Source organism: Melanerpes formicivorus, unplaced genomic scaffold, assembly GCF_026170545.1.
Source record: "Melanerpes formicivorus ecotype bairdi unplaced genomic scaffold, bMelFor1.0.p_v2 SCAF_58, whole genome shotgun sequence".
In the NCBI taxonomy this organism is placed as follows: Eukaryota; Metazoa; Chordata; class Aves; order Piciformes; family Picidae; genus Melanerpes; species Melanerpes formicivorus.
Genome location: NW_027142410.1, coordinates 1,256,132 through 1,278,908, shown reverse-complemented (window position 1 = coordinate 1,278,908; position 22,777 = coordinate 1,256,132). Strand labels below are relative to the sequence as shown.

The 22,777-nt window shown below is 45.5% G+C and overlaps 1 protein-coding gene across 2 annotated transcripts in view; it reads right to left on the bottom strand.

Moving 5' to 3' along the window:
* Positions 1-22,777, bottom strand: part of LTK (leukocyte receptor tyrosine kinase) — a 125,147-nt gene that overhangs the window by 24,220 nt on the left and 78,150 nt on the right. The window contains exons 10-19 of one of the 2 annotated variants that reach the window (XM_068161420.1): positions 16,581-16,675; positions 11,629-11,730; positions 9,090-9,267; positions 8,435-8,585; positions 5,431-5,562; positions 4,725-4,881; positions 2,938-3,120; positions 2,327-2,425; positions 964-1,116; positions 135-245 (exon numbers count right to left, since the gene is read on the bottom strand). In XM_068161420.1, coding sequence (XP_068017521.1) covers positions 135-245; positions 964-1,116; positions 2,327-2,425; positions 2,938-3,120; positions 4,725-4,881; positions 5,431-5,562; positions 8,435-8,585; positions 9,090-9,267; positions 11,629-11,730; positions 16,581-16,675 — 1,361 coding nt within the window. The remainder of the gene's footprint in view (positions 1-134; positions 246-963; positions 1,117-2,326; positions 2,426-2,937; positions 3,121-4,724; positions 4,882-5,430; positions 5,563-8,434; positions 8,586-9,089; positions 9,268-11,628; positions 11,731-16,580; positions 16,676-22,777) is intronic. The other variant, XM_068161421.1, reaches the window with a different exon arrangement.

The window sequence follows — 22,777 nt, the reverse complement described above, 5'->3', positions numbered from 1 at the left end:
GAGACTGGACGGGGTGCTTGGTTGCATGGTTTAGTTGATTAGATAGTGTTGGGTGACAGGTTGGACTTGATGATCTTTGAGGTCTCTTCCAACCTTGGTGATTCTGTGAAAGGGTGATAAGGAGTGTTTCTTACCGATAGATAGGCTGCCACAAGTGAGGATCATTCCAAGCACGACAATGACAGCCACCACAGACAGGAGAAGTGGGAGAGGCAGGTGTCCCTCTGGGATAGGCCCCTGGGGCACTGCAAAAAGAAAGCAATCAGAACTGCTTGTAAAGCACCCCTCTGAGGGTTGCTTCTATTTCAGAAAACAATACAGAGCTCATGGCCAGACCATCTTATAAATCGCAGCAAACCCCTCTACAGCCTTGGAGGTTGGAAAAGCACTTAAATAATTTTTAAGACCTTGTGAGGATAGAAACCTATCTGATAAAGCACAGATTCTTCTCCTTGATTTCTCTAATAAATGAGTAACATCATGGCTTACAAGTAGAAACTTTCTACAGTCCTGATGCTTTGGGAATTCCCAGAAACTGTGTCAGGAAGTAGCAGTGAATACCAGGCATCAGCTGAAGGAGCACAGTGGGAAACTGCTGTGGAAGGAAGTAATCCGTGGCCTAAATTGCTCTGCAGCAGGTGGTATCTTATACCAGAGAGGTATAACACTTAGAGATCTGGCACACTGGGACCGTTCAGGAGGTACACACTGCATCTCTTGACAGGTATTTTATCTTCCACCTAATCCAAGCCTGAGTGTGGGAGATGGGGACAGAGAGGCAGCTCAGCATGTAAGGAAAGGCTCTCAGGAATTTTCAGCCACATCTTTGCCTGGCATTTCTCACACACCGTTCACTGGGACCACTAGCTGCAACTTGGGGGAGCTGTCCATCAAAAAGCCAGGAAGAGAAACAATGCACAGAGTGCAGATGTAATCTAATCAGCACAAGACTAGACAACTTACAAGTGCAGGTGACGTTGTCATTGGCTAGCACAGCCCCCATCTCACACTGGCAGACTGGCAAGTTGGTGTCAGGGTCCCGCTTGCAGTTGTCCGAGTGGCAGTGGCTGCAGTTCAGATAGATCTGAACCTCCACCTCACCATGACTCTCCATAGCTGAACAAGGAATTAAGACACAAACAGGTAAAACTTAGTTCATTCCCCCCCATCTTATTCCAGTAAGGAAAAAGACCCACCCAAAGCACAGAGGGCATCTACAACTTCATCTCTGCAGGAGAGCAGGTAGTCCAACGCATTGTGAACACATCACAACCTCATGGGAGCCAGGAGGAAAGAAAGTACTGCATCCCTCAAGTAAACAAAGCAGTCTCAGAGTGAATTGACCAGTAAATCTCTGGGACTGAGGGTGTGCAGTTGAACCTGATGACTGACATCTCTCCTGGCTTAGAGACTGACTGGAATAAAGTCCCAGAGCACTATGGAGATATTGAAAGAAATCACCACAGGTGAGGGTCTGACCTGCAGAGTATCACACAGTATCACAGTATCACCAAGGTTGGAAGAGACCTCAAAGATCGCGTCCAACCTGTCACCACAGACCTCATGACTAGACCATGGCACCAAGTGCCACATCCAATCCCCTCATGAACACCTCCAGGGATGGTGACTCCACCACCTCCCCAGGCAGCACATTCCAATGACTAATGACTCTCTCTGTGAAGAACTTCCTCCTCGCCTCCAGCCTAAACTTCCCCTGGCGCAGCTTGAGACTGTGTCCTCTTGTTCTGGTGCTGGTTGCTAGAGAGAAGAGACCAACTCCTCCCTGGCTACAACCACCTTTCAGGTAGTTGTAGAGAGCAATGAGGTCTCCCCTGAGCCTCCTCTTCTCCAGGCTAAACAACCCCAGCTCCCTCAGCCTCTCCTTGTAGGGTTTGTGCTCAAGGCCTCTCACCAGCCTCGTTCAAGTGTCTTGATGTCCTTCCTCAACTGAGGGGCCTGGAACTGGACACAGAGTACAGGGCACAATGACTTCCCTGCTCCTGCTGGCCACACTATTCCTAATGCAGGCCAGGATGCCATTGGCCTTCTTGGCCACCTGGGCACACTGCTGGCTCATGTTTAGGTGGGTGTCAATCAGCCCCCCCAGGCCCCTCTCCGTTTGGCAGCTCTCCAGCCACTCCAACCCCAGCCTGTATCTCTGCATGGTGTTGCCATGGCCAAAGTGCAGCACCTGGCACTTGGACTTGTTGAATGCAAATGAAACAGGAATGAATGAAATGCATAAAAAGCAGAAGAGGGAGGAGGAAAGAGGAAATAGAGTGAAAGAATGACAAAAGAACTAAGGGGAATAAGAATTATATTGTACCTGCCAGGGGATGCAAGAAGATCTCTCCAATGGGGTTCACAAAAGAGATGCCATCCTGCCCACCAGCTGTGATATCATCATTATAAGAGGCATGGCCCCCTGGGGAAAGAAGAGGATGGATGACTGCTCAGTGCTGTGTGCTTCAAAAGATGTGATGCCTCTGAAGCACTGCATTCATTGCTGGCTCTTATCACCTGAGGTGACTCTGCAACCCTCCAAGATTTGAGTATGCATAAAGTCCCTGAGGGATAGATGCTGACTTGACCCATGCAGTGTCAAGGCTAGTGAAGTGATTCATTTCAGTGTAAGTTTCTCAGTTCAGCAAGGTAAAAATGTGTTCACTTTAACCAGGGAAAGAAAAGGGAGCATTTTCTCTGGGCAGCTTGGGAATGAATGAAGGGCTGATCCAGCACACCTTCCCAATACTAAATCATGTAGGAATACTCCTGTGACCTGGATTTGGAAATGGTAGAAAGGAGGACAGGTTCCATACTGTTGATCGTGAAGTACCTGTGAATCACCCTCTACAGCAGTGTATCTACAGCCCTTTTCTACAAGCACTGTGAAGGGTACAAAATTAGACATCATGACTATTTCTTCATCAGTCCTACCTCTGTAGCCTCCACCTCCTCCACCGGAAGTACAAGCACCTCCTCCGCCACCAAAGCCACCTGAGGTAGCCCAGTGGAGCTTGGCTAGTGCTTGGGGACAAGCTTGACCCCCTTCTCCACCTTCCAGAAGGGATTTCCCAGCCTGAGGAAGCAGACTCTCATCTTGCCAGCCACCACCTCCACCTTCAATCAGAGAGTGAGAAAACAGAACAAGAAAAGGTAAGAAAACCAGATTGGCCTTTATTGATTTCTTACCTGCCTGCGTTCAAATCAACTCTTTCTTTGAGGTTAAGAGAATATAGAGACAAGTTACCAAGATACCATGGATATTAACAAGGGGGAAATTTAATCATAGAGTCAATAAGCTTGGAAAAGACTTCAGAGATCATCAAGTCCAACCTGTCACCCAACACCTCATGACTCACTAAATCATGGCTTCAAGTGCCATGTCCAATCCTTTTGGGAGCACCTCCAGAGATGGTGACTCCACCACCTCCCTGGGCAGCACATTCCAATGGCCAACAACTCTTTCTGTGAAGAATTTTCTCCTCACCTCCAGCCTAAATTTCCCTTGGCATAGCTTGAGATGGTGTCCTCTTGTTCTGTTGCTGGTTGCCTGGGAGTAGAGACCAACCCCCACCTGGCTACAACCTCCTTTCAGGTAGTTGTAGAGAGCAGTAAGATCTCTTAATGCACAACCTGTGGTATGTGCTGCATAACCAGCATCTCAGCATCAATTTCTAGTGGCACTAGGGAAACGAGGAGCCCACCACTCCACTTGGGGATAACTGGTTAGGGCTTTCACCCATAGGAGTGGCTGAATTCCTGGGGAAATCAAAATAACCTGGATTTCCTCATCTCCCTCTAGTGGCCTATGTGTAAGGCTGTAACAGCCAGAGGCGAACCACTGGAAGGATTTTTGTCTCTTTGAAATGAATTCTAGGTCCAGCTGTTACAAGATTACAAATAAGCTTCAATTTCTGGTATAATTCCCATAAAGTAATTTGTGTTGTTAGGATTTATGAAGAGTAACAGGGAAAAAGTCTTCTCTCCAAAGGCCGTTGTTGGTGTGGGGAGGAATAGAATAGAATAGAATAGAATAAACCAGGTTGGAAGAGACCTTCAAGATCATCACGTCCAACCTATCACCCAACACCACCTAATCAACTAACCCATGGCACCAAGGAGTAGGCTCCATTCCCCAAACACCATTTTCATGGAGTCACTTCATGAAAGAGAGGAGTCCAGCTATGAAATAGCCTTTACTGGAGCACTTGTCACTTGTCCTGTGCATTCTCTTTTATCTAGTGACATGTCACATGAGAAGATTCCTGCCATAGACTACCAACATATTTCTAACAACTACTGCCACAGGAAAACTCTCAAATCACAGTATCACAGTATAACTGAGGTTGGAAAGGACCTCGAGGATCATCGAGTCCAACCTATCAACACAGACCCCATGACTAGACCATGGCACCAAGTGCCACGTCCAATCTCCTCTTGAACACCTCCAGGGACGGTGACTCCACCACCTCCCTGGGCAGCACATTCCAATGATGAATGACTCGCTTGGTGAAGAACTTCCTCCTCACCTCGAGTCTAAACCTCCCCTGGCGCAGCTTGAGACTGTGTCCCCTTGTTCTGGTGCTGGTTGCCTGGGAGAAGAGAAGAGACCAACCCCCTCCCGAGATAAATATCAAAAAGAAGCCCCACATTTGGTGCCTACAGCACAATGCCTATGCTCAGTCATCTGCTTCAGACCTTGTGTGGTTCTAGTCTCTCACCTGCTGCCCCAGACCTCCCACTGACTCCAGGTACTGTGGTGCTGTTCTCATACTGCTCCAAGGGTACATCATCCAGGGAGCTGTCCTGAGCCTTCAGGTAGGCTTTTCCTCCTCCTCCTGCTGCGATGAGCAAAGGTTCGAAAATCCCATTCTTCTGCTGGAAAACCCCCCATCAAACATCAGAAAAACTTCACATCCCTTGGATATGTGAACTCACACAAACTTGTCAGAAAGCACAAAGACATCCCAATGAAGAGAGGCCCAAGGCCAGGGTGTTGCTACTGACTGCTTCCTAAGTTCATTACAAAAATGTTTTACCTCACGTTCCTGTGTGCAAGAGTAACTCTTTAAGTGAACACCAAGGTTTAGGGATTAGTTCTTTTGTGTGGGACTATTGCCAGTATTAATGGGGGATCCTGGTGTGATTCCCAGACCTGAGCCATCAAGAACCTAGAAACCAGTTCAGCTAGCTTAGTGACAAATGTGATTAAGGAAATGGAAAGATATAAAGAATTAAATGACAAAGGCAAGAAAGCAAAGGGAGACAAAAGATGGGGAAAGGAAGGAAAGAGAAGGGGAGAAAGGGAGACTCTTGTCTTCATCATATTCTTTTTAAGAAGTGACTCTCAGATGTCATGATTGACAGGGGAAGCCAATTACTCTGCTGGACACTGCTCAGGCCAGGAGGCAAAAAGGAAGTACTTACTCTAAAGATGTAGGTTGCACCTCCTCCACCCCCACCTCCTCCAGCCCATTCCTTCAGGTCCTTGTTTTTTTTGTAATCTTCTTCAATGAGAGATGACTCCCCTAAGCAGATCTTCTGGGTTTCAGGATTGCTCTGAAGGCAAACAAGAGATGCACAGGATCAGCCAAGTCCAATTCCTGAGTGTTATCTGCACATCTCAGTACAACAATATGATATTGTTTGTGATGTGGGTCAGGAGCAAGCCAGCAATAACCCATTACTGATAACCCCACAATTCATATTTAGAACTAATTAAACCCAAGAGCATTAAAATGTGGGTCAAGGCAATCCCAGGCACAAATCCAGGCTGGGCAGTGACTGGCTGGAAAGCAGCCCTGTGGAGAGGGACTTGGGGGTGCTGGTGGACAAGACTCAACATGAGCTCTCAGTGTGCACTTGCAGCCTGGAAAGCCAATCAGATCCTGGGCTGCATCAGGAGAAGTGTGGCCAGCAGGTCGAGGGAGGTGATCCTCCCCCTCTACTCAGCTCTGCTGAGACCCCACCTGGAGTACTGCCTCCAGTTCTGGAGCCCCTATTACAAGAGGGATCTGGAGGTGCTGGAAGGTGTCCAGAGAAGGGTCACAAGGATGATCAGAGGGCTGGAGCACCTCTCCTATGAGGACAGACTGAAGGAGTTGGGGCTGTTCAGTCTGGAGAAGAGAAGGCTCCGAGGTGACCTCATTGTGGCCTTCCAGTATCTCAAGGGGGCCTACAAGAAGGCTGGGCAGGGACTGCTCAGGATGTCAGGTAGTGATAGGACTAGGGGGAATGGAATGAAGCTGGAGGTAGGGAGATTCAGGCTGGATGTGAGGAGGAGGTTCTTCACTATGAGAGTGGTGAAGCCCTGGAATGGGTTTTCCAGGGAGGTGGTTGGGGCCCTGTCCCTGGAGATGTTTAAGGCCAGGCTGGATGAGGCTCTGGCCAGCCTGATCTAGTGTGGGGTGTCCCTGCCCATGGCAGGGCAGTTGGAACTAGATGCTCCTTGTGGTCCCTTCCAACCCTGACTGATTCTGTGAACTATGGATTAATTCTCAGAAGTTGATTACTGCTGTATTTATTGGTATTTCTCAAAGTCATAAATGCAAAAAGAAAAAGCAGACAGAGATGAGCTGCATTTAGTTCAGAGTGAGGTACTCCTTGGAGGAGAAATCCGGAGCCTCAGCTTCCTATCCCTGCTAAATAGTAGAGAGCACTGAAAAGGCTGAAAAAGTAAAGTGTCTTTGGCTGCCTTAGATTTTATTTTTGTTTTTAAATTCTTCTTTTTGTGACATTGAATTCTGCAAGTTTCAATGACTTTGTCTATCTGCTCAAATGATGAGCTCTGTCTCAAACTGTGCCAGGGGAAATTTAGGCTGGAGGTGAGGAGAAAGTTCTTCACAGAGAGAGTTGTTAGCCATTGGAATGTGCTGCCCAGGGAGGTGGTGGAGTCACCATCCCTGGAGGTGTTCAAAAAGGTATTAGATGTGGCACTTGGAGCCATGGTTTAGTAGTCATGAGGTCTGTGGTGACAGGTTGGACTTGATGATCTTTGAGGTCTTTTCCAACCTTATTGATTCTATGATATTGGACTATGTTGCCTCAGTGCAGGTGAAATCTCTACTTGTTTGTGTCATATAATGTATCTAGGCCAGAACTGTGGTGCCAATTTTCCCAACTGTGTCCTTTCATTCACAGAAGAGGAGAAATGATGACAAGGTGCATGAGGAAAGCAACTGGGGTAAATCTAAGGAGAAAGAACAAGCTGGGAGCTGCAGAACCTCTTCAGAGGAAGGAAAGCAAACATCAGTTACCCAACATATAGAATCATCAGAATTTCCAAAGCCAAAGAAAGCTGGGCTTTGGAAGTGGGGAAAAAATGAACAGAAACTTTTTCCAGTAGTGCCTGCCAGTTAGTGCTGAGTTATACTTTGCAATTTGGAGAGCAAGTCATGAAATGTAAGGACAGCCCTGCAGATTGTGACCTTAGGCTAGGGAGTGCACTGCAAAGGGAACCGCAGGCACACAAATGTATGTTTTATTTAGATAGATATGATCCTTCCACCATCTAAAGAGAAGAAAGGCTGGGTTTAGAATCTGATGCAGTATTTGGGTACGGGGCTTGGGTTAGATGACCCTTAAAGGTCTGTTCCAACTCAAACCATTCTATGATGAGGCATCACGTGCTCTGGGCAAGGGAAATGGTAACTTTGAATGGCTACCAGAACAGTGTGTTCATCCCAAAACTCGGCTGTCTGTGGGGAAAAGAAGCAGCTTCGTTCCTGGGCAGGTGCTGATAGATCACACTTGTGGCAAGAGGTAATACCAAAGAATTCATGCTGAAAAGAAGAAGATTTCAAGCCTAAATGATGAAAGGTCTTTCAACCCATTTGGTCTGGCATTAGAGGACACATATATAAGGATTTGGGTCATCAGCTTCTGTTTCTCCTAAGTGGGTTTTCGGTCGTGACAAATGCCTAATTCAGGGGCCACTGTAGTTTTGCACTGGTTTTGGATTCAGGCTTTAGTCTCTAAGCTCCAAGAGCATCCAAGAGAGTGCAGCCACAACGCAGCTGGATGCTTCCATAAATAACAGAGAATTATCTGAAATCCTGGCAGACAGAAAGAAACCTAAGCTCTGGAAAAATAAGGGAAGGAGCACGCAACTTTCACCTACTGGCTCCCTGCTTAAAATAAGCAGAAGGAAGCTGATGAAGAGTTTCTTTCAAACACTAAGAGCTGAAAGGAAAGTTCCTATGGACTTCACCTTTGTGCATTTTGGGATTATTTTTCTTTTCAGAGTTCCTTACTTTTTTTTTTTTTTTTCAGGTTCTTTCTAACTTGTTTTATTGGCCCTTCTCAGTCTCCTCCCTGGATTTCCTTGCTGAAGCTGGGATTTCTAACATTTATGACTGGAACCCAAGCCACCCACTGAATCTCCTCGGATCGTATCTGCAAAGTCTCTGTCCACGCGCTCGTGCACCCTCACCCCAGGGCAGGCATCCTCCCCCTGCTGCCCCACTAAGATGTACAGCAGCTCGTCTTTCTCCAGCTGGAAGGTGGCAGAGATGAAGACCCCATGGGACCTCTTGTTGTGGTTTTTGGCTCCCTTTCCCCCAGCTGCTCCATAGGCAGAAATCCTGTAAGAAAAAACAAGTAAAGAGACAAATCTCACACTTCTCACCCCCAAAGCAACTCCATCTGCAAGTTCTCCCCAGCCTGCCCTTCCAAATAGTCATTGCTTCAGAGCAGGCTCCCCTGCTACAACATCTCACAGCTATTCTTTGCTTGGGACCCACGTAGCTAGGCTGCTTAAGAGGACAGACTAATTCTATACCAGAGCACTGGAGACAAGAGGCTTCAGGAACATGAGTTAACTATAGCCAAATCTAGAGGACCAGGATTTCAGGACTGAAATGGTGGCTACAATTCCATTTCACTGCATGACTACACTCTCTCCTCTCTTCTCTTCTGATCTCTTTTAAGTCATCACTCCACATTTTCATGTTCAGCACAGATCCCCACAGCTAGAACTCCTACCTTTCTCTTACTTCACTGCCCCCTCCCTCCACTCACACTTGCTGAAACTCCACAGAGAGAAGTAGGTAAAGGTGGCTGCCTCTCCAGCACATGCTGAGACTCACCTGTATCGGTTTGTGGCTGGCACTCTCCAGACCTGCACTCCCCGGAGCCTGCCCTCTTTCTCCACCGTCACAGACACATTGCTGTTCCTATAGGCACTGTCACACTGAGCTTGAGTTGGCCCGTGTGGACCACTGGCACCACATGTTGTGAACCACCAGAGAACAACAGATGTGTCCCCTGTGACCAAAAAAGCAAGAGTTTGGGCATGTGGATGCTTCCCTTTATTCCTCAGACATGACAAAGCTCACATCATTGGTTGATAAATAAACGTAATCTGTAATTGCCTCTGTGCTGCTGTGATCAGTTTTTATGCAGACTTTTAACTGAGATCTGCATTTTTGTGACAACTACTACTGTATAGTAAGACAAATGATCTTTTGTAAATTTGCCTCCTCCCTGAGGGTGTTCAAGGCCAGGTTGGATGAGGCCTTGAGCAGCCAAGTCTACTTGAGAGGCATCCCTGCCCACAGCAGGCAGGTTGGAGTGGAGAATCTCTGCGGTCCCTTCCAACCTGAGCCATTCTCTGAGCCTATAACTTTACAGCTCAAAGAACTATATAATTAAAGGGCAAGTGTCATTGAAAGAAAAAGCTGCTCCTGATGATGTCTTTCCTCAATGATCCTTCAATTACCAAATTGCTGTTAGTATTATTGTTCACAAAGAGCATTCATGATTTGTGTATAAAAAAACAGATGATCAAGAGACAGACTGTTGCAGCAGTGTATGCTACACTGCTTTAGAGGCTTTAAAACTCAATACCTCTATTTGAGCACATTCTTATTATTATAATCATACCCCAAAAAAATGCTTAGACATGCATTTACAATGTTGAGAACTGGAAAACCAGTACCTGTTAAAGTTAAATGTATGTTTAATGCATCTCCCTCATAACACAATCCACCTCTAATTATATGATCACAGATTACTTACATTGTCACAGTTTTATCCTAGTCACAGCACAGTTAGTGCTCTGTGTAAGTCACTGTTTGCTTCCCCCCCCTTATTTTCTGCACAGTATTTAATAAACCATGAACTGCAGATAAATGCCATCACTTGGGGAAAGGGGAGGAGGATGGGACTTCTGAGAAGGGGTTTAACCAAGTGACATTATGCATTTTCTCTTCCCCATGCAAGCATGAAGTAGGGAGATACTATTCAACTTCTCAGATAGAACTTAAGCATACATACAGAACTAGAGGTTGAAAACCTCTGCCATTACAACCAGTCACCATCCATGAAACATGGGGGAAGTTTTAACTGACAGGTCTTGGGGCTTGCACCAGAACCCTGTGGCTGTACCAGCAGTCAGAGCAGCCTCTTGCTACTTTCAACAGGGGCCCTTTTCCTCCAAGCAAATTTTTTTCTGGCTCTCATTAAGCATTATTATTTTGTTTCCACAACAATGCAGCAGATAACCATCTCCTCCATTTCACAACTTGTGCCCAAGACCTCAACATATCCATCTTGTCTGGTGAATGAGATAGGGCCTAAAAATACAACTATTCAATTACATACCAAAAAACTGTATGATGCAGTGCAGGCACGAGGGCCAGAGTCAGAAGCAGAACTGTTTAGGAGCTCAGTTATTAAGATAGCAGTAAAAATCACAGATCTTGAAAAGAAAAGTTCTAACCTTGTTTAAAGGAAAAGCAAACAAACCTTTCTGACACAGGGAAGTCACCCTGTGTGCACACAGCTGGCTCGTTGGGGTAGAGCATTAGCTACATCACACAAATCTCTGCCCCTTGAGCTAACACAAACTGAAGACAACACATTTCAGGCGGACACAGGCTTCAGGAGGTGGTGAAGTCACATCCAGGTATTTGTTGGCAGCAAAGCATCCTGAAGCACAAAACCCTCTTCCTGAGGCTCTCCCACACAATTATTACCTGTCTTCCAGAGCGGCAATCACTATGGCTGTCAGTAAACTGGTGCCCAGTGTCCCCTGTTCCAGTGTTTCATCCAGTTCTTCTCCTCAGTGGATTTACAGATGCTCACTTACTTACCCTCCCTAGATCGTCATCTTTAGACCCCTGTTCTCCATTCATTATGTTCAGCTCCACTGCTCATTAAGTCCCAGTAGATCACTTCTATCTATCTCCAGCTTTCTGTACTTTGCATTCCTGACCTGGCTTTCATGAACTCCAGATTTCAGCCATGCAGCTTCTGTTTTTACTTAATCCTCTGCACTTAAAGACTCTGCTTTTCTTTAAAGAGGTGGTTTAATAGAGTACTGGCTCTGGCCAGCCTGATCTAGTGTAGGGTGTCCTTGCCCATGGCAGAGGGGTTGGAAGTAGATGATCCTTGTGGTCCCTTCCAACCCTGATTGATACTATGATACTATGACTGGCGAGTTAGGCTCCAGCAAACTGCTGCCCTATAGCCAAACAGAGACTACCTGACATGGTCTCCACATCATTGGGACAGATTATACTTAGTTGATCTGCCTGCACAATAGCAATAGAGCACACACAGGAGACGAGAAAGGAGTCACCTTTTTGTAGCCAAGAGGCAGGTTTTTGGCACTGAATCACATACCTGGGAGGGAGGGCTCTTCCAGAGGGTTCAGAAGATGCTCATCCAGGATATTAACCTCCCGTGGGTACTGGCGCTTCCTACCAGCATGATTTGGTTGTCTTCCTACAACAGTTTGTAGAATAAATGAAGCAGATGAAAGGAAGGTAGAAAAGAGAGATGGAAAACGTAAAGATCACATGAATAAACCAAGTACAATCATGAAGAATTAAAAAGCCCCCAAACAACTACCAACCTTGGGCAAACCAGATATTTTAAACCATCATAAACTATCATTATTCTTTTGGGCCCATGCCTTGGGTTACCTACTTGTGCTGAAGTCAGTAGGTCTTTGCATGAACATGTTATCCCATGCAGGATAAGCTCCTTAGCCAACAAATTGCACAAAAGGCTTTAGGAAAAGCATAATGTGGGAGAACAGATACTGGGTATTGATGCTTTGCTGGCCAAAGGGAGAGGTGACAAGTCTGAATGGACAAATGAGCAGAGGTATAAAGGAGAGTGATATCAAAAGTGGTTATCTTTGATTCTGAATGGTGTCCTGGTAACAAAACCAACCAAACAGATTGCTCTCCTCCCATCAACCAACTCTGAGCACCTCAGACCTTGCTTAGAGAATTAAATGCTAAACAAAATTACATGTCTCACTAATATATGCAGTTAAGGAAAAAAACCCCACCAACATTTTGGAAAACATAGAGCAAAATGCTGTATTTCTGACCAGTGAAGCAGCCCATTAACAATCAGCCCCTTCTTAGGGAGGATGGTCTTCAAAGCAATTGCTGATCCAAAACATCTGAATGCATCGAGAACACCACACAACCAAAACTGCTTTACAACAGGAAAAGGTAAAAACTGAACCCTTGCCCTATAATCTAGAAGCATCCTGTTTCGATAGTTAAATTACCCACTTCTATTTCTTTGATTGGAAAAATCTCTGTAAGAAAAAGGAGAGACTTCCTTCCATTTTATGAGCTCTCAGTTAATTTAATACTGAACATTTTTCATCAGTTGAAAAACGTTACAAATATTTCAATTTGTTCCAGTTGTGAGAATCTAACAGCTGTTTGATGCTCTATTCAGAAGAGACTCACTCAGTTCCAGCTGGACAATTATCTCTGCTGCAAAGCCACTGCTCTAAATAGCGATAATTAACACCCTTGTTAGCTGTGTCAGAAAGGCCAAATAACTAATTGAAGCATGGAGACCTTGCAGAGCTTTTACTCCTGAGAATATTCCCCCCAGGTCTGACTGAAAGCACATTGATGGATGGAGGTAAAAGAAAGCTTTGTACTGACATGCTCTGTTCATACTGAGATAGAGGACTTCAATGGATGGAGTTGTCAAGGCAGTGAAAAATGAAATTAAGCCAGAACTAGATCAAAGACAAGAAGGAAAATCAAATGAAAAAGACAATGCATGGCCAAAAGAGATGCTTGGTCTCCCAAGGCCTGCATTGAATTACAAATCCCAAAGGTCACAACAGTTTCAGATACTTAGAGACATACAAGAAGTCTGGTTATGTTTGCCAGAGCAAAGGAATGTAAATCACCCTCTGAAACACAGAGTTGGTCTGTGTGTCTCTACGGAGTGTTTTGCAGCATCCCAACTGAGTGTCCTAAGGCGATGCTTCATTTCCAAACAAACAGCCTTTCCTCTTTCTCCAAACGGTATCAGACCCATCAGACCCCCGTGCGCTGGAAGAAAGTTCCTGACTCCTCTGGGCTCAGCAGCAGACAAGATGCAAGACCAGCTGAGCATCACCCTTGTCTGCAGGAGCCATTAACTCTTAGAAGGCTGATACTTCATGTGCTGTCAGACATGAAATGGTAAGGTTGCATTTTCTACCAACACAGTGTAGCCCTGGGAGCCAGGCGCTGGTGTTCCAGAATATTTTAGCTTCCACTTCCTCCTCTGACAGCGCACATGTTGACTGTAGATTAATGGAAGGGAGCAAGACTTAACTCATATTAAGGTGTACCCATGTCAGAAAAACATGAAAAGCACAGGAATAATTTCTTCAGGATTTAGCTAATGCTGAGAAGAAACAGAGGGGAGTGTGTAGGAGAAAGACAGGGTATCTCTTGCAGGCAAAGAGTTAAAGGAACTCCTATTTCTTTCTCCAGGAGTTACAGTAGTCCTGTGGCTGGGATTAATCAGTAAGGTGCTCCACAGGATCCTCAAAATGTGCTTGATCTCCTCAGAGATTCCACCTTAATGGTGAAGGTTAGAGTACTCCTGGAAGCATCTCCACTTTGTTCTGGAGTGGGACAGAGGACTAGGAAGCTGTGCCAGCTTCCCCCTTCACCATCCCCTTGGCTCATCTCTTACATTTCTGGTCAACACCTTCTTAAATCACTGAAATGAGGCTTGAACCAGCCCCCACCATTTTTCCTCAAGCACAGAGACTGGCAGGTCAGCAGTATTTGGGTTGGGGACTCCAAAGACAAGACCTAGAAATGTGCTATACAAAAGTTCCCTTTGGAGAGTCTCACCATTTAAAAAAGCAGTCTCCTGGGAAATTTTAAATGATGCAAAGAAGGAAATGTAATCCCCAGGCCAGGGCAGCAGAGTGCACTTTGTTAGGCCACAGACCTGTGATCTTAGATGGAGAAATACGACGATTGAAGCACCACAAGATAATGGTAAAAGCAATGACCACCATACTTAAGTGGTGAGAAGGGCAGCAACCAGCCCTCTGTGTGCCACGTTTTCATAGTTAGACATTCAAAACTCAGACCTCTTCCTCTGTAAGCACTAGTTAACTAAAATGATAAAATGTCTGTCCCCTAAAAGTTCTCACAGCAAGCCAAACATCCACTCTGTGACACTGTCTTACACAGGGAGAAGGTATGAATTAGAAGTTGGTGTCATCTAATCCTTTTCACAGGGAATACATCGGTCACTGCCCAGGAGCTGCCATCCAAAGAATGGTCTGATTGGGTTTTTGTCCTTATTGATGTCCCCTGAGCTGCCCTCACTACCCACTTTATTCATCCTAAATCTTACCAAATCCTCCTTCTTGATTTTGAGGTATATACAAAACCTCACCTTCTTTCCCAGCCTGCAGACAGACAAGCAGTGCTTTCAGACTCTGCATTGGGTTTTGTACAGCAATTTAGCTAGAGAATTGAAATAAATGGAGAAAATAATATTTACATCCTAGCAAGCAGCAAATTCTTCCTTCCTGCCATACATCCTTCCTGCTGCCCTCATGCAAAGAATTCACTGCTTGGATCTTAATTGGCTCCATCCCTGACATTTGAAACCTCTCTTTGCCAGGGAGATATAATTTCATTACTGAAAACACAGCAGAGCTGCTGGGCTTCTCTGCAACCTAACCAAATTAAAGTCCTGAGAAGACAAATGCAAGGGGGTTGCTTGCAGAGGCGAGAAAATGTCAATTTGCAAAGAGGATTCAAGGAACAGCGGCAAGTGCAAGGCTTCCGAGAAACAGGCTTCCTCGTGATTCTTGCTTCTGCATGACCCACACGTCTCTGGGTCACACCTTCAGAGGGGCTAAGTGCCAGCTGCTCCTGGACATCACTGCAGTTTATACTAATTGAGAATGAGGAGTAACTTACCAGTCTAATGGGCAACATTGCTGCAGTGACACTTAACGCCCCACCTATTTGCCATAGGGTGCATCCTTGCACCAGGGCCAGCAAAACACCTGTGGGTAAACTAGAGGCTGTATTTGTTCTCAGGAGGACTGTAAACTCTAGCAGCTGGGTGCATGAGAGCATCTGGAATCACCCCTTTCAGTTTTCTCAAAAGATTGGACAATAAAGTGTTAGCGTGGAGGCCCCAAAGTGCTTGGGAGCCAGGGGTGTAAAGTCGCTCAGAATGAGTTTTGTGGAAGGATGGTTTCAGTGCCCACAAAATGAGAGAGAACAGGAGACTGAGTTAGACAAAGGTGGGAGGGAAAAGGGTCCTTTGTTGATGAACATTTAACACATGTCCATTTTGACATAAGCCTTCCCTGATCTAGTTAATGATGACTCTGCTTACTGCAGGGGGGTTGGACTAGATGTCCATTAAAGGTCCCTTCCAACCCAATGCATTCTATGATTCTGTGTTAGGCCACAGCTAACCTCTTCAGGGCCACATTACTACCCGAAACGCTGACGTAATGTTGTGGTGACACACACAGAGTGGCACAGGACCACTGGTGCACATTTTGGCTGCAACAGAAGTCAGAATTCAAGTGCTGCCTGTTCTCCAGTTCTTTTGAAACAGAGCATACAGGTTCTTTGCTCTAGGGACAAAAAACTAAGGCAGTGTCTAGTATCTGCATGCGGTTTAGAGTATCCAAACTCTTTTCACTTGTCTGTAAAGAAAATCCAGCTCTTGCTAGCATGCTTCAGAGGGTAGCATTGGCTTGATTTTTCAGTGGAATGTGTTGTCAGTGGTCACATTTGCAATAATGAAGCAAAGGAAAGCACATCTCTTACATCTCTGGCCGTGACAGTTGATGTACCTCTTTGCAGAGTAAAACAAACTTGTTGCAATAATCTCAACTTTACTGTCAGAGAGTCACTTTATTTCTTTGTTTTCTTCCTTTGCTTCACTAAAATATGGTGACTTTCCCCTTCCACTTCAACAAATTCCCTTCAGCTATCAATTGCTAGGGTGCATAGGTCAGCAGGGACTGCTGAAGAGCAAGGTGATGTAATCCTTCCCGTTTAGGGGCTGAGGAGAGTGTCTAATGTTTCTTGCCAAGACACACAGGTCTTAACTGTGTGATACAGGATATCCCAGATCAGAGAGAAAAAGAGCACTAGGAGACTGACACTCTGTGAAATTGCCTCTACTTGCAGTTTTTGGTAGGTACTGTTAAAGCTAACATAAACAATGTGCACTCTGTGGGGAGAACAGAGCATGTGTATCCTGCGTCTGGGGGATGCTGATCCTACCCAAATTCTTTAAGGAATGCTGCAACATTTGTGGCTCACCATTAGTGAAGCAGTCCAGTCCGAATGTGATATTGTCAATAGCAATGTCAGCTTGGGAATTCCAGCCCCAGGATGCCAGGAGTTGCAGCTGAAACCTTTGCAATAAGACAGAAGTTTTAGTGAAGACAGGTAAAGGAAAAAAACAAAACAAAACAACCCCCAAACCCCCAAAACTAAAACTACAATCTTCCCTTACCATCACATCATGAAGGGCCACAAGGATGATCAGAGGGCTGGAGCACCTCTCCTATGAGGACAGACTGAAGGAGTTGGGGCTGTTCAGTCTGCAGAAGAGAAGGCTCCGAGGTGACCTCATTGTGGCCTTACAGTATCTGAAGGGGGCCTACAGGAAGGCTGGGGAAGGACTTCTCAGGATCTCAGGTAGTGATAGGACTAGGGGGAATGGAATGAAGCTGGAGGTAGGGAGATTCAGGCTGGATGTGAGGAGCAGGTTCTTCCCCATGAGAGTGGTGAAGCCCTGGAATGGGTTGTCCAGGGAGGTGGTCGAGGCCCTGTCCCTGGAGGTGTTTAAGCCCAGGCTGGCTGAGGCTCTGGCCAGGCTGATGTAGTGTGGGGTGTCCCTGTCCATGGCAGGGGGGTTGGAACTAGATGATCCTTGTGGTCCCTTCCAACCCTGAATGAAACTATGAAACTAAGAATGTTTCCTCCAGACAAGCCCTGCTGAGTAGCCACAAGGGGCTGATGGAAATCTTATCCCGCATCAACAGTTAGCAAGCACCAACCAACGCTCATATACTGCCATATTTCCTGAAGACCAAGAATGGGAGCCCTACTTCCCTTGCTATCTGCACACACAGAAAGACAAGCTACTGTCCCTCACTACCATGAACAGACAATCATCCTTATCCAATATAAACAGTCAGGGAATGAGATATGCAGAAGGGAAGGGGAAAGAAAAGAATCTCCTCCTTTCCATCTCTAAGGAGGTAGCCAGAATAAAAATTGAACAGAACGACAGTGTCTAACTAGACAGGAATCTTGGGCCTGATCCTCAGCCAGTGTGACCCACAAGCTGACAGGACTTGATTTCAGCTGAAGGTCAGGACATTTCCAATGTATGCCTTTTAAAATTCTGCATTCTCAATGTCAATTAGCAGCTGACAACTCCCTGAAGTGTTCTCTTTCTGGGCTGTCTCATCTTTTCCTACTATGACCAGGTGTTTAGCTACTTATCTAGGAGGTCTGCCACGTCCCATGTGTGTTGCCACATTCTGAATTCACAAGGAAGGAAGAAAATGAGCTGAAGGCTCTCCTTCTAATGGGAAGGACTGAATGGTTTTTCATCAATTTTCAGAAATAAACAGATGTCTCCTGTCCAGTCCATTTACAGCTTATTAAAAGCATACGGAGAGGACCTCTTCTGCTGTCACTGGTGAAGTTCAAAGATGATTTATGAAAGAGCAAGCACTGACCTGGCTAACACATTAATCATTCAGCTTGGGAACACACTTATCCCAAATTAGTGGCAATAAAGTATGTGTGTGCATTCCACCCACCAGCCAAATGTTGGTCCATACCCACAGTTGATGTAACGTTGCATAGCTGCATCAAAATCTTTAGGGATAAGCTGCTTTTCTCCCAGCTCAAAAATGGTTCCTTGTGCTTAAATGAAATTCACAGCTACATGATCTCAGTGTTCTGGGAGCAAGTGTTGGTGCAGCAAATGCAAATTAGGGGTCTCTTGAATGGCCACACTCTTAACTGTGGGGTTAGCAGGGAAATTTGCTATGAAGGGTGGTTGTAGACAGGTGGATGTTGGTCTCTTCTCCCAGGCAGCCAGCACCAGAACAAGAGGACACAGTCTCAAGCTGTGCTAGGGGAGGTTTAGGCTGGATGTTAGGAAGAAGTTCTATACAGAGAGAGTGATTGCCCATTGGAATGGGCTGCCCGAGGAGGTGGTGGAGTCACCATCACTGGAGGTGTTTAGGAGGAGACTTGATGGGGTGCTTGGTGCCATGGGTTAGTTGTTTAGGTGGTGTTGGATTGGTTGATGGGTTGGACGCGATGATCTTGAAGGTCTCTTCCAACCTGGTCTGGTCTGGTCTGGTCTGGTCTGGTCTGGTCTATTCTATTCTATTCTATTCTATTCTATTCTATTCTATTCTATTCTATTCTATTCTATTCTATTCTATTCTATTCTATTCTATTCCCCCTTCCCACAGAAACTTGCCTCTTTGTTAGCAAGTTTAGCAATACTTTAATATTTTCAGACCTTGTCCATTGCACAAGACAGTAATTCCTCCAGACATTTGATGGAAAAGAAAGTCACAGTACCCTGAGCCCAAGACTAGGGCACTTCTAGGACCGCCAGCCATAGACAGTGCACTGCAGCCATCCCTTACTTAAGGCACCCACATGGCAGGATACCCTTGATAGGTCAATCTGCTGTGTCAGATCCATGGAGACTGAGCAGGAGAGGGTCCATGACACTGTGCTACAAGGCAGAGTTCTGCTCCAGAGGAGTACCAGCAGGAGCCTGGGGAATGATCCTCCACTCCCAGTGGAAAAGAACAGACACAAATGCTAGGCTCTGCATGCCTCCGCTTCCTCATAACTTCAGAAAAAGGGGAGGAATTTGCCTTTTGAACTCTGTGCTGTGTTAGCCAGAGGGGTTTCCAGTGCTCCTGCTCACTGAGCTCATTTTGCTGACTCCAGTGTATTACACTTCCCAGCTCTCTGATGGCTGGTCTTTTGTCTGGCTTTCTTTTGAGAGCAGCCTTTTTTTCCATGTTTGTGTGAACCAAGAGAGCAAATCTGCCAGCTGATCACCAGTTTTCCCAATAGCTGGATGCCCTACTGGGAAGCTGATCAGCAAAATGCATAGTTTGTCTAACTTCTCCCCTAAGAAATAAATTTACTGGAGGAAGCTGTTACTAAAAACTGCTTACATATCCCTTCTATGGAATATATAACCCTCCTCCTATCCACTAAGGCTTCTCTACTTCTGGCCCCAGCAAGTCAGAATCACAGCAACATACAGGTAGGAAAAGACCCTCAGGATCACCAAGTCCAACCAATAACCCTAACTCTACAAAGTTCACCTCTAAACCATAACTCCAAGCACCACATCCAAACCACCTTTAAACACTTCCAAGGTTGGTGACTCATTCACGTCTAATACTTTCCCTTGTATGATCTGTCCCTTCCCACCCACTTTGCTCCTGGCTATCATCACTTCAAGGAAACAGGGGAAAATAAAGGCCTTTCATACAGCCAAAGGAGGACATGAGTTTCCTGAGGATTTAGGACACAGGGGAATGACATGCCAGCCCCAACTCTACACTCAAAAACATTCCCTAAGCACAGCATGGCTGGAGTTTGCATTGCCCAGGAAAGCTGTCAGCACCCACTAATACTCAGAAAAGTCATCCTTGTAGGTATGCAATGGAATGGAATGGAATGGAATGGAATAGCATAGAATAACATAGCATAGAATAACATAGCATAGAATAGCATAGCATAGAATAGCATAGGATAGAATAACATAGCATAGAGTAGCATAGGACAGAGTAGCATAGGACGGAGTAGCACAGGACAGCGTAGCATAGGACAGAGTAGCATAGCATAGCATCACATAGAATAGCATAGCATAGCATAGGGTAGAAGAGGACCAGGTCGGAAGAGACCTTTGAGATCATCACATCCAACCCATCATCCAACACCATCTAATCAACTAAACCATGGCACCAATCACCTAGGATGGTAGAGAAACATTCACTGGATGCCTCCATTTGCCCACTGTTTACAACTTCACCAACATCAAACCAATTTAGGCTGAACTTTTCTGTTTTGAGTGACTTGGTATGAGCTGCCTAGCCTTCAAAATGTTTTGACAGTGTTATGAAGCAATGAAGAGATTTTATATTTTCACCATAGCAGAAAATGTTGACAACTTTTTAAGAGCTCTGTGCTTCCCAGGTATTAGAAGTAGGATCTGAGATTTGCCAGGGAAAGAGAGACATGGCACAGATGAGCTTTTCTTTCTTTTCCATTTGAATGAGAACCTATTCAAATTTTGGGCACCTCACTACAGGAGAGATGTGGAGGTGCGGGAGCCAGTGCAGAGGATGGCAAGGAAGCTGGGGAAGGGCCTGGAAAATAAGTTGTATGAAAAATGACTGAAGGAGATGAGGCTGTTTAGTTTGGAAAAGAGGAAGCTGAGGAGAGACCTTATTGCTGTCTACAACTACCTGAAAGCACGTTGTGGACAGGCTGGTGCTGGTCTCTTCTCCCAGGTGATTATTAATAGAACAAGAGGGAATGGCCTAAAGCTACGACTGGGTAGGTTTAGACTGGACATTAGGAAGAAAATTTTCACAGGAAGAATAGTCAGGGGTTGGAGTGAGCTGCCCGGGGAGGTGGTTGAGTCACCAACCCTGGATGTGTTTAAAGGTGGTTTGGATGTGGTGCTTGGGGATATGGTTTAGGGGTGATCTTTGTAGAGCAGGTTCTCGGTTGGACTTGGTGATCCTGAGGCTCTTTTCCAACCTGAATGTTTCTGTGATTCTGGGAAATGTTAGTAAAGCCTCCATGAAAATGTAAAATCTCTGGTGTTTGCCTGGCAGATTATCATATTATTTTACTTCTGCAGATAGCCTCTTCCCAGGATAGCTTCAAGTCTGCGGTTACCTGGTACTTTTTGTGCTGTTATGAACTGTGTCAGGTACCTGCAGTGAGAACTGCCCTTCCAAACTAATAAACACACTTTTTCTTCTTCAGCCCTTCTTTATTTTGGTAAATAAGAGAAAGAAGAAGGAAAAAAAAAAGCTGCCTAAACTGAATCCAGAGTGAATAAAGAGGCATCCTGAGGGGGTCGGAGAACTCACTGGGAACTTTACATCAGGGGGGTTTGAAGCGGGTGTGAAGGAGTATTGGGCCTGAGATCTGCTGAGAGAAATGAATTGCCAGTCAAAGGGGAAGACTGGGAATAAACCTTTACTGTAGGTCTGGCATCAGTTAAATAGAAGTGCACAAGAGATAGCCAGAAAGAGAATGGAAGTGACTGACAGACACACAGAGGCAAAGAGCCTGCAGGAAGAGGGATGGAAAAAAGAAGCAAGGAGGAGTTTGGAGAAGGAAATTTCAAATGGAAGCAGGAGACAAGTGGGAGCTTGAAGGAGAAAGAAGACCAAGGATGTGAAACCAAGGAAGAAAGGCACTGAGTGCTCACAGAGGCAGGTGAGTTGGGACAGAAGGAGCAGAGCATGGAAGGAACAAGGCAAGAAGCCTGGGATAGAATAAGTATCCTAGATCAGGGTTTCATCACTTGGGGCAAAGAGCTGCAACACCTTCCAATAGCGTGTGCTGCTTCTGTTTCTGCTATGGGTCAGTGCAACACACAAGCACTCATTACTTCTGTTGGTCACCTGGCTAGCTCAGGTAGCACAGCTCTGCTTGCTAAGTTGAACAGTGCCAGCCTCACCCATAGTGACTGACACTGTTGTGTCACATCAGTTTTAAATCTACTTGGAAACAGCATCCAAAAAGTTTACATGAATCAAAACAAGATAGAACTGCTCGAAACATACTGTCATAGCACATGCACACATGACCTACCTATTTCCTTCATGTTGTCTAAGTGCCTAACTTGTTCAAACATCACAGTACTTGAATATTTGGGTTTTTTTAAATGCAGATGCTGGCTCCTTAAAGCCTCTTATTGTCCATTCCCTCCTACCACAAGATCTATTTCACTTGAGAACTGAGGGTTGGTGCAGAAATCAGAGGCTTCAGGGGGGAACAATAAGAGACCGTATATCAGAGGAAGCACAAGGCCTTAAATATCTCTGAAGAGATTTGCTGTGATTAGGTCCCCATGAAAGTGCCTGTGGAAAAGTGCTATTCTGGATAAGTTTACTGTTCATACTTTACATATGCAGAACTAAACAGATGCTAATCCACAGCCCTCCAGACTGTGTCAGACAAGAATATTAAATACACTGCCAGCGTGCAGACCTTTCCTATCCTAAAGGAATAGCTGATGGCAAAGGTGTGTGTGGTGAGCACATGATAATGCTGAGACCAAAAGCAATAATGAAATGAAACCAGAAAACAGGTGGAACAACATTCTTCCTCCCTGGGTTTCACTGTTGCTTGGGTCTGAATTGCTATGACTTCCAGACCCAAATCCCTTAGCTCTTTAAACAAAGATGCAGAGAATATTGGAAGTTAAAAAG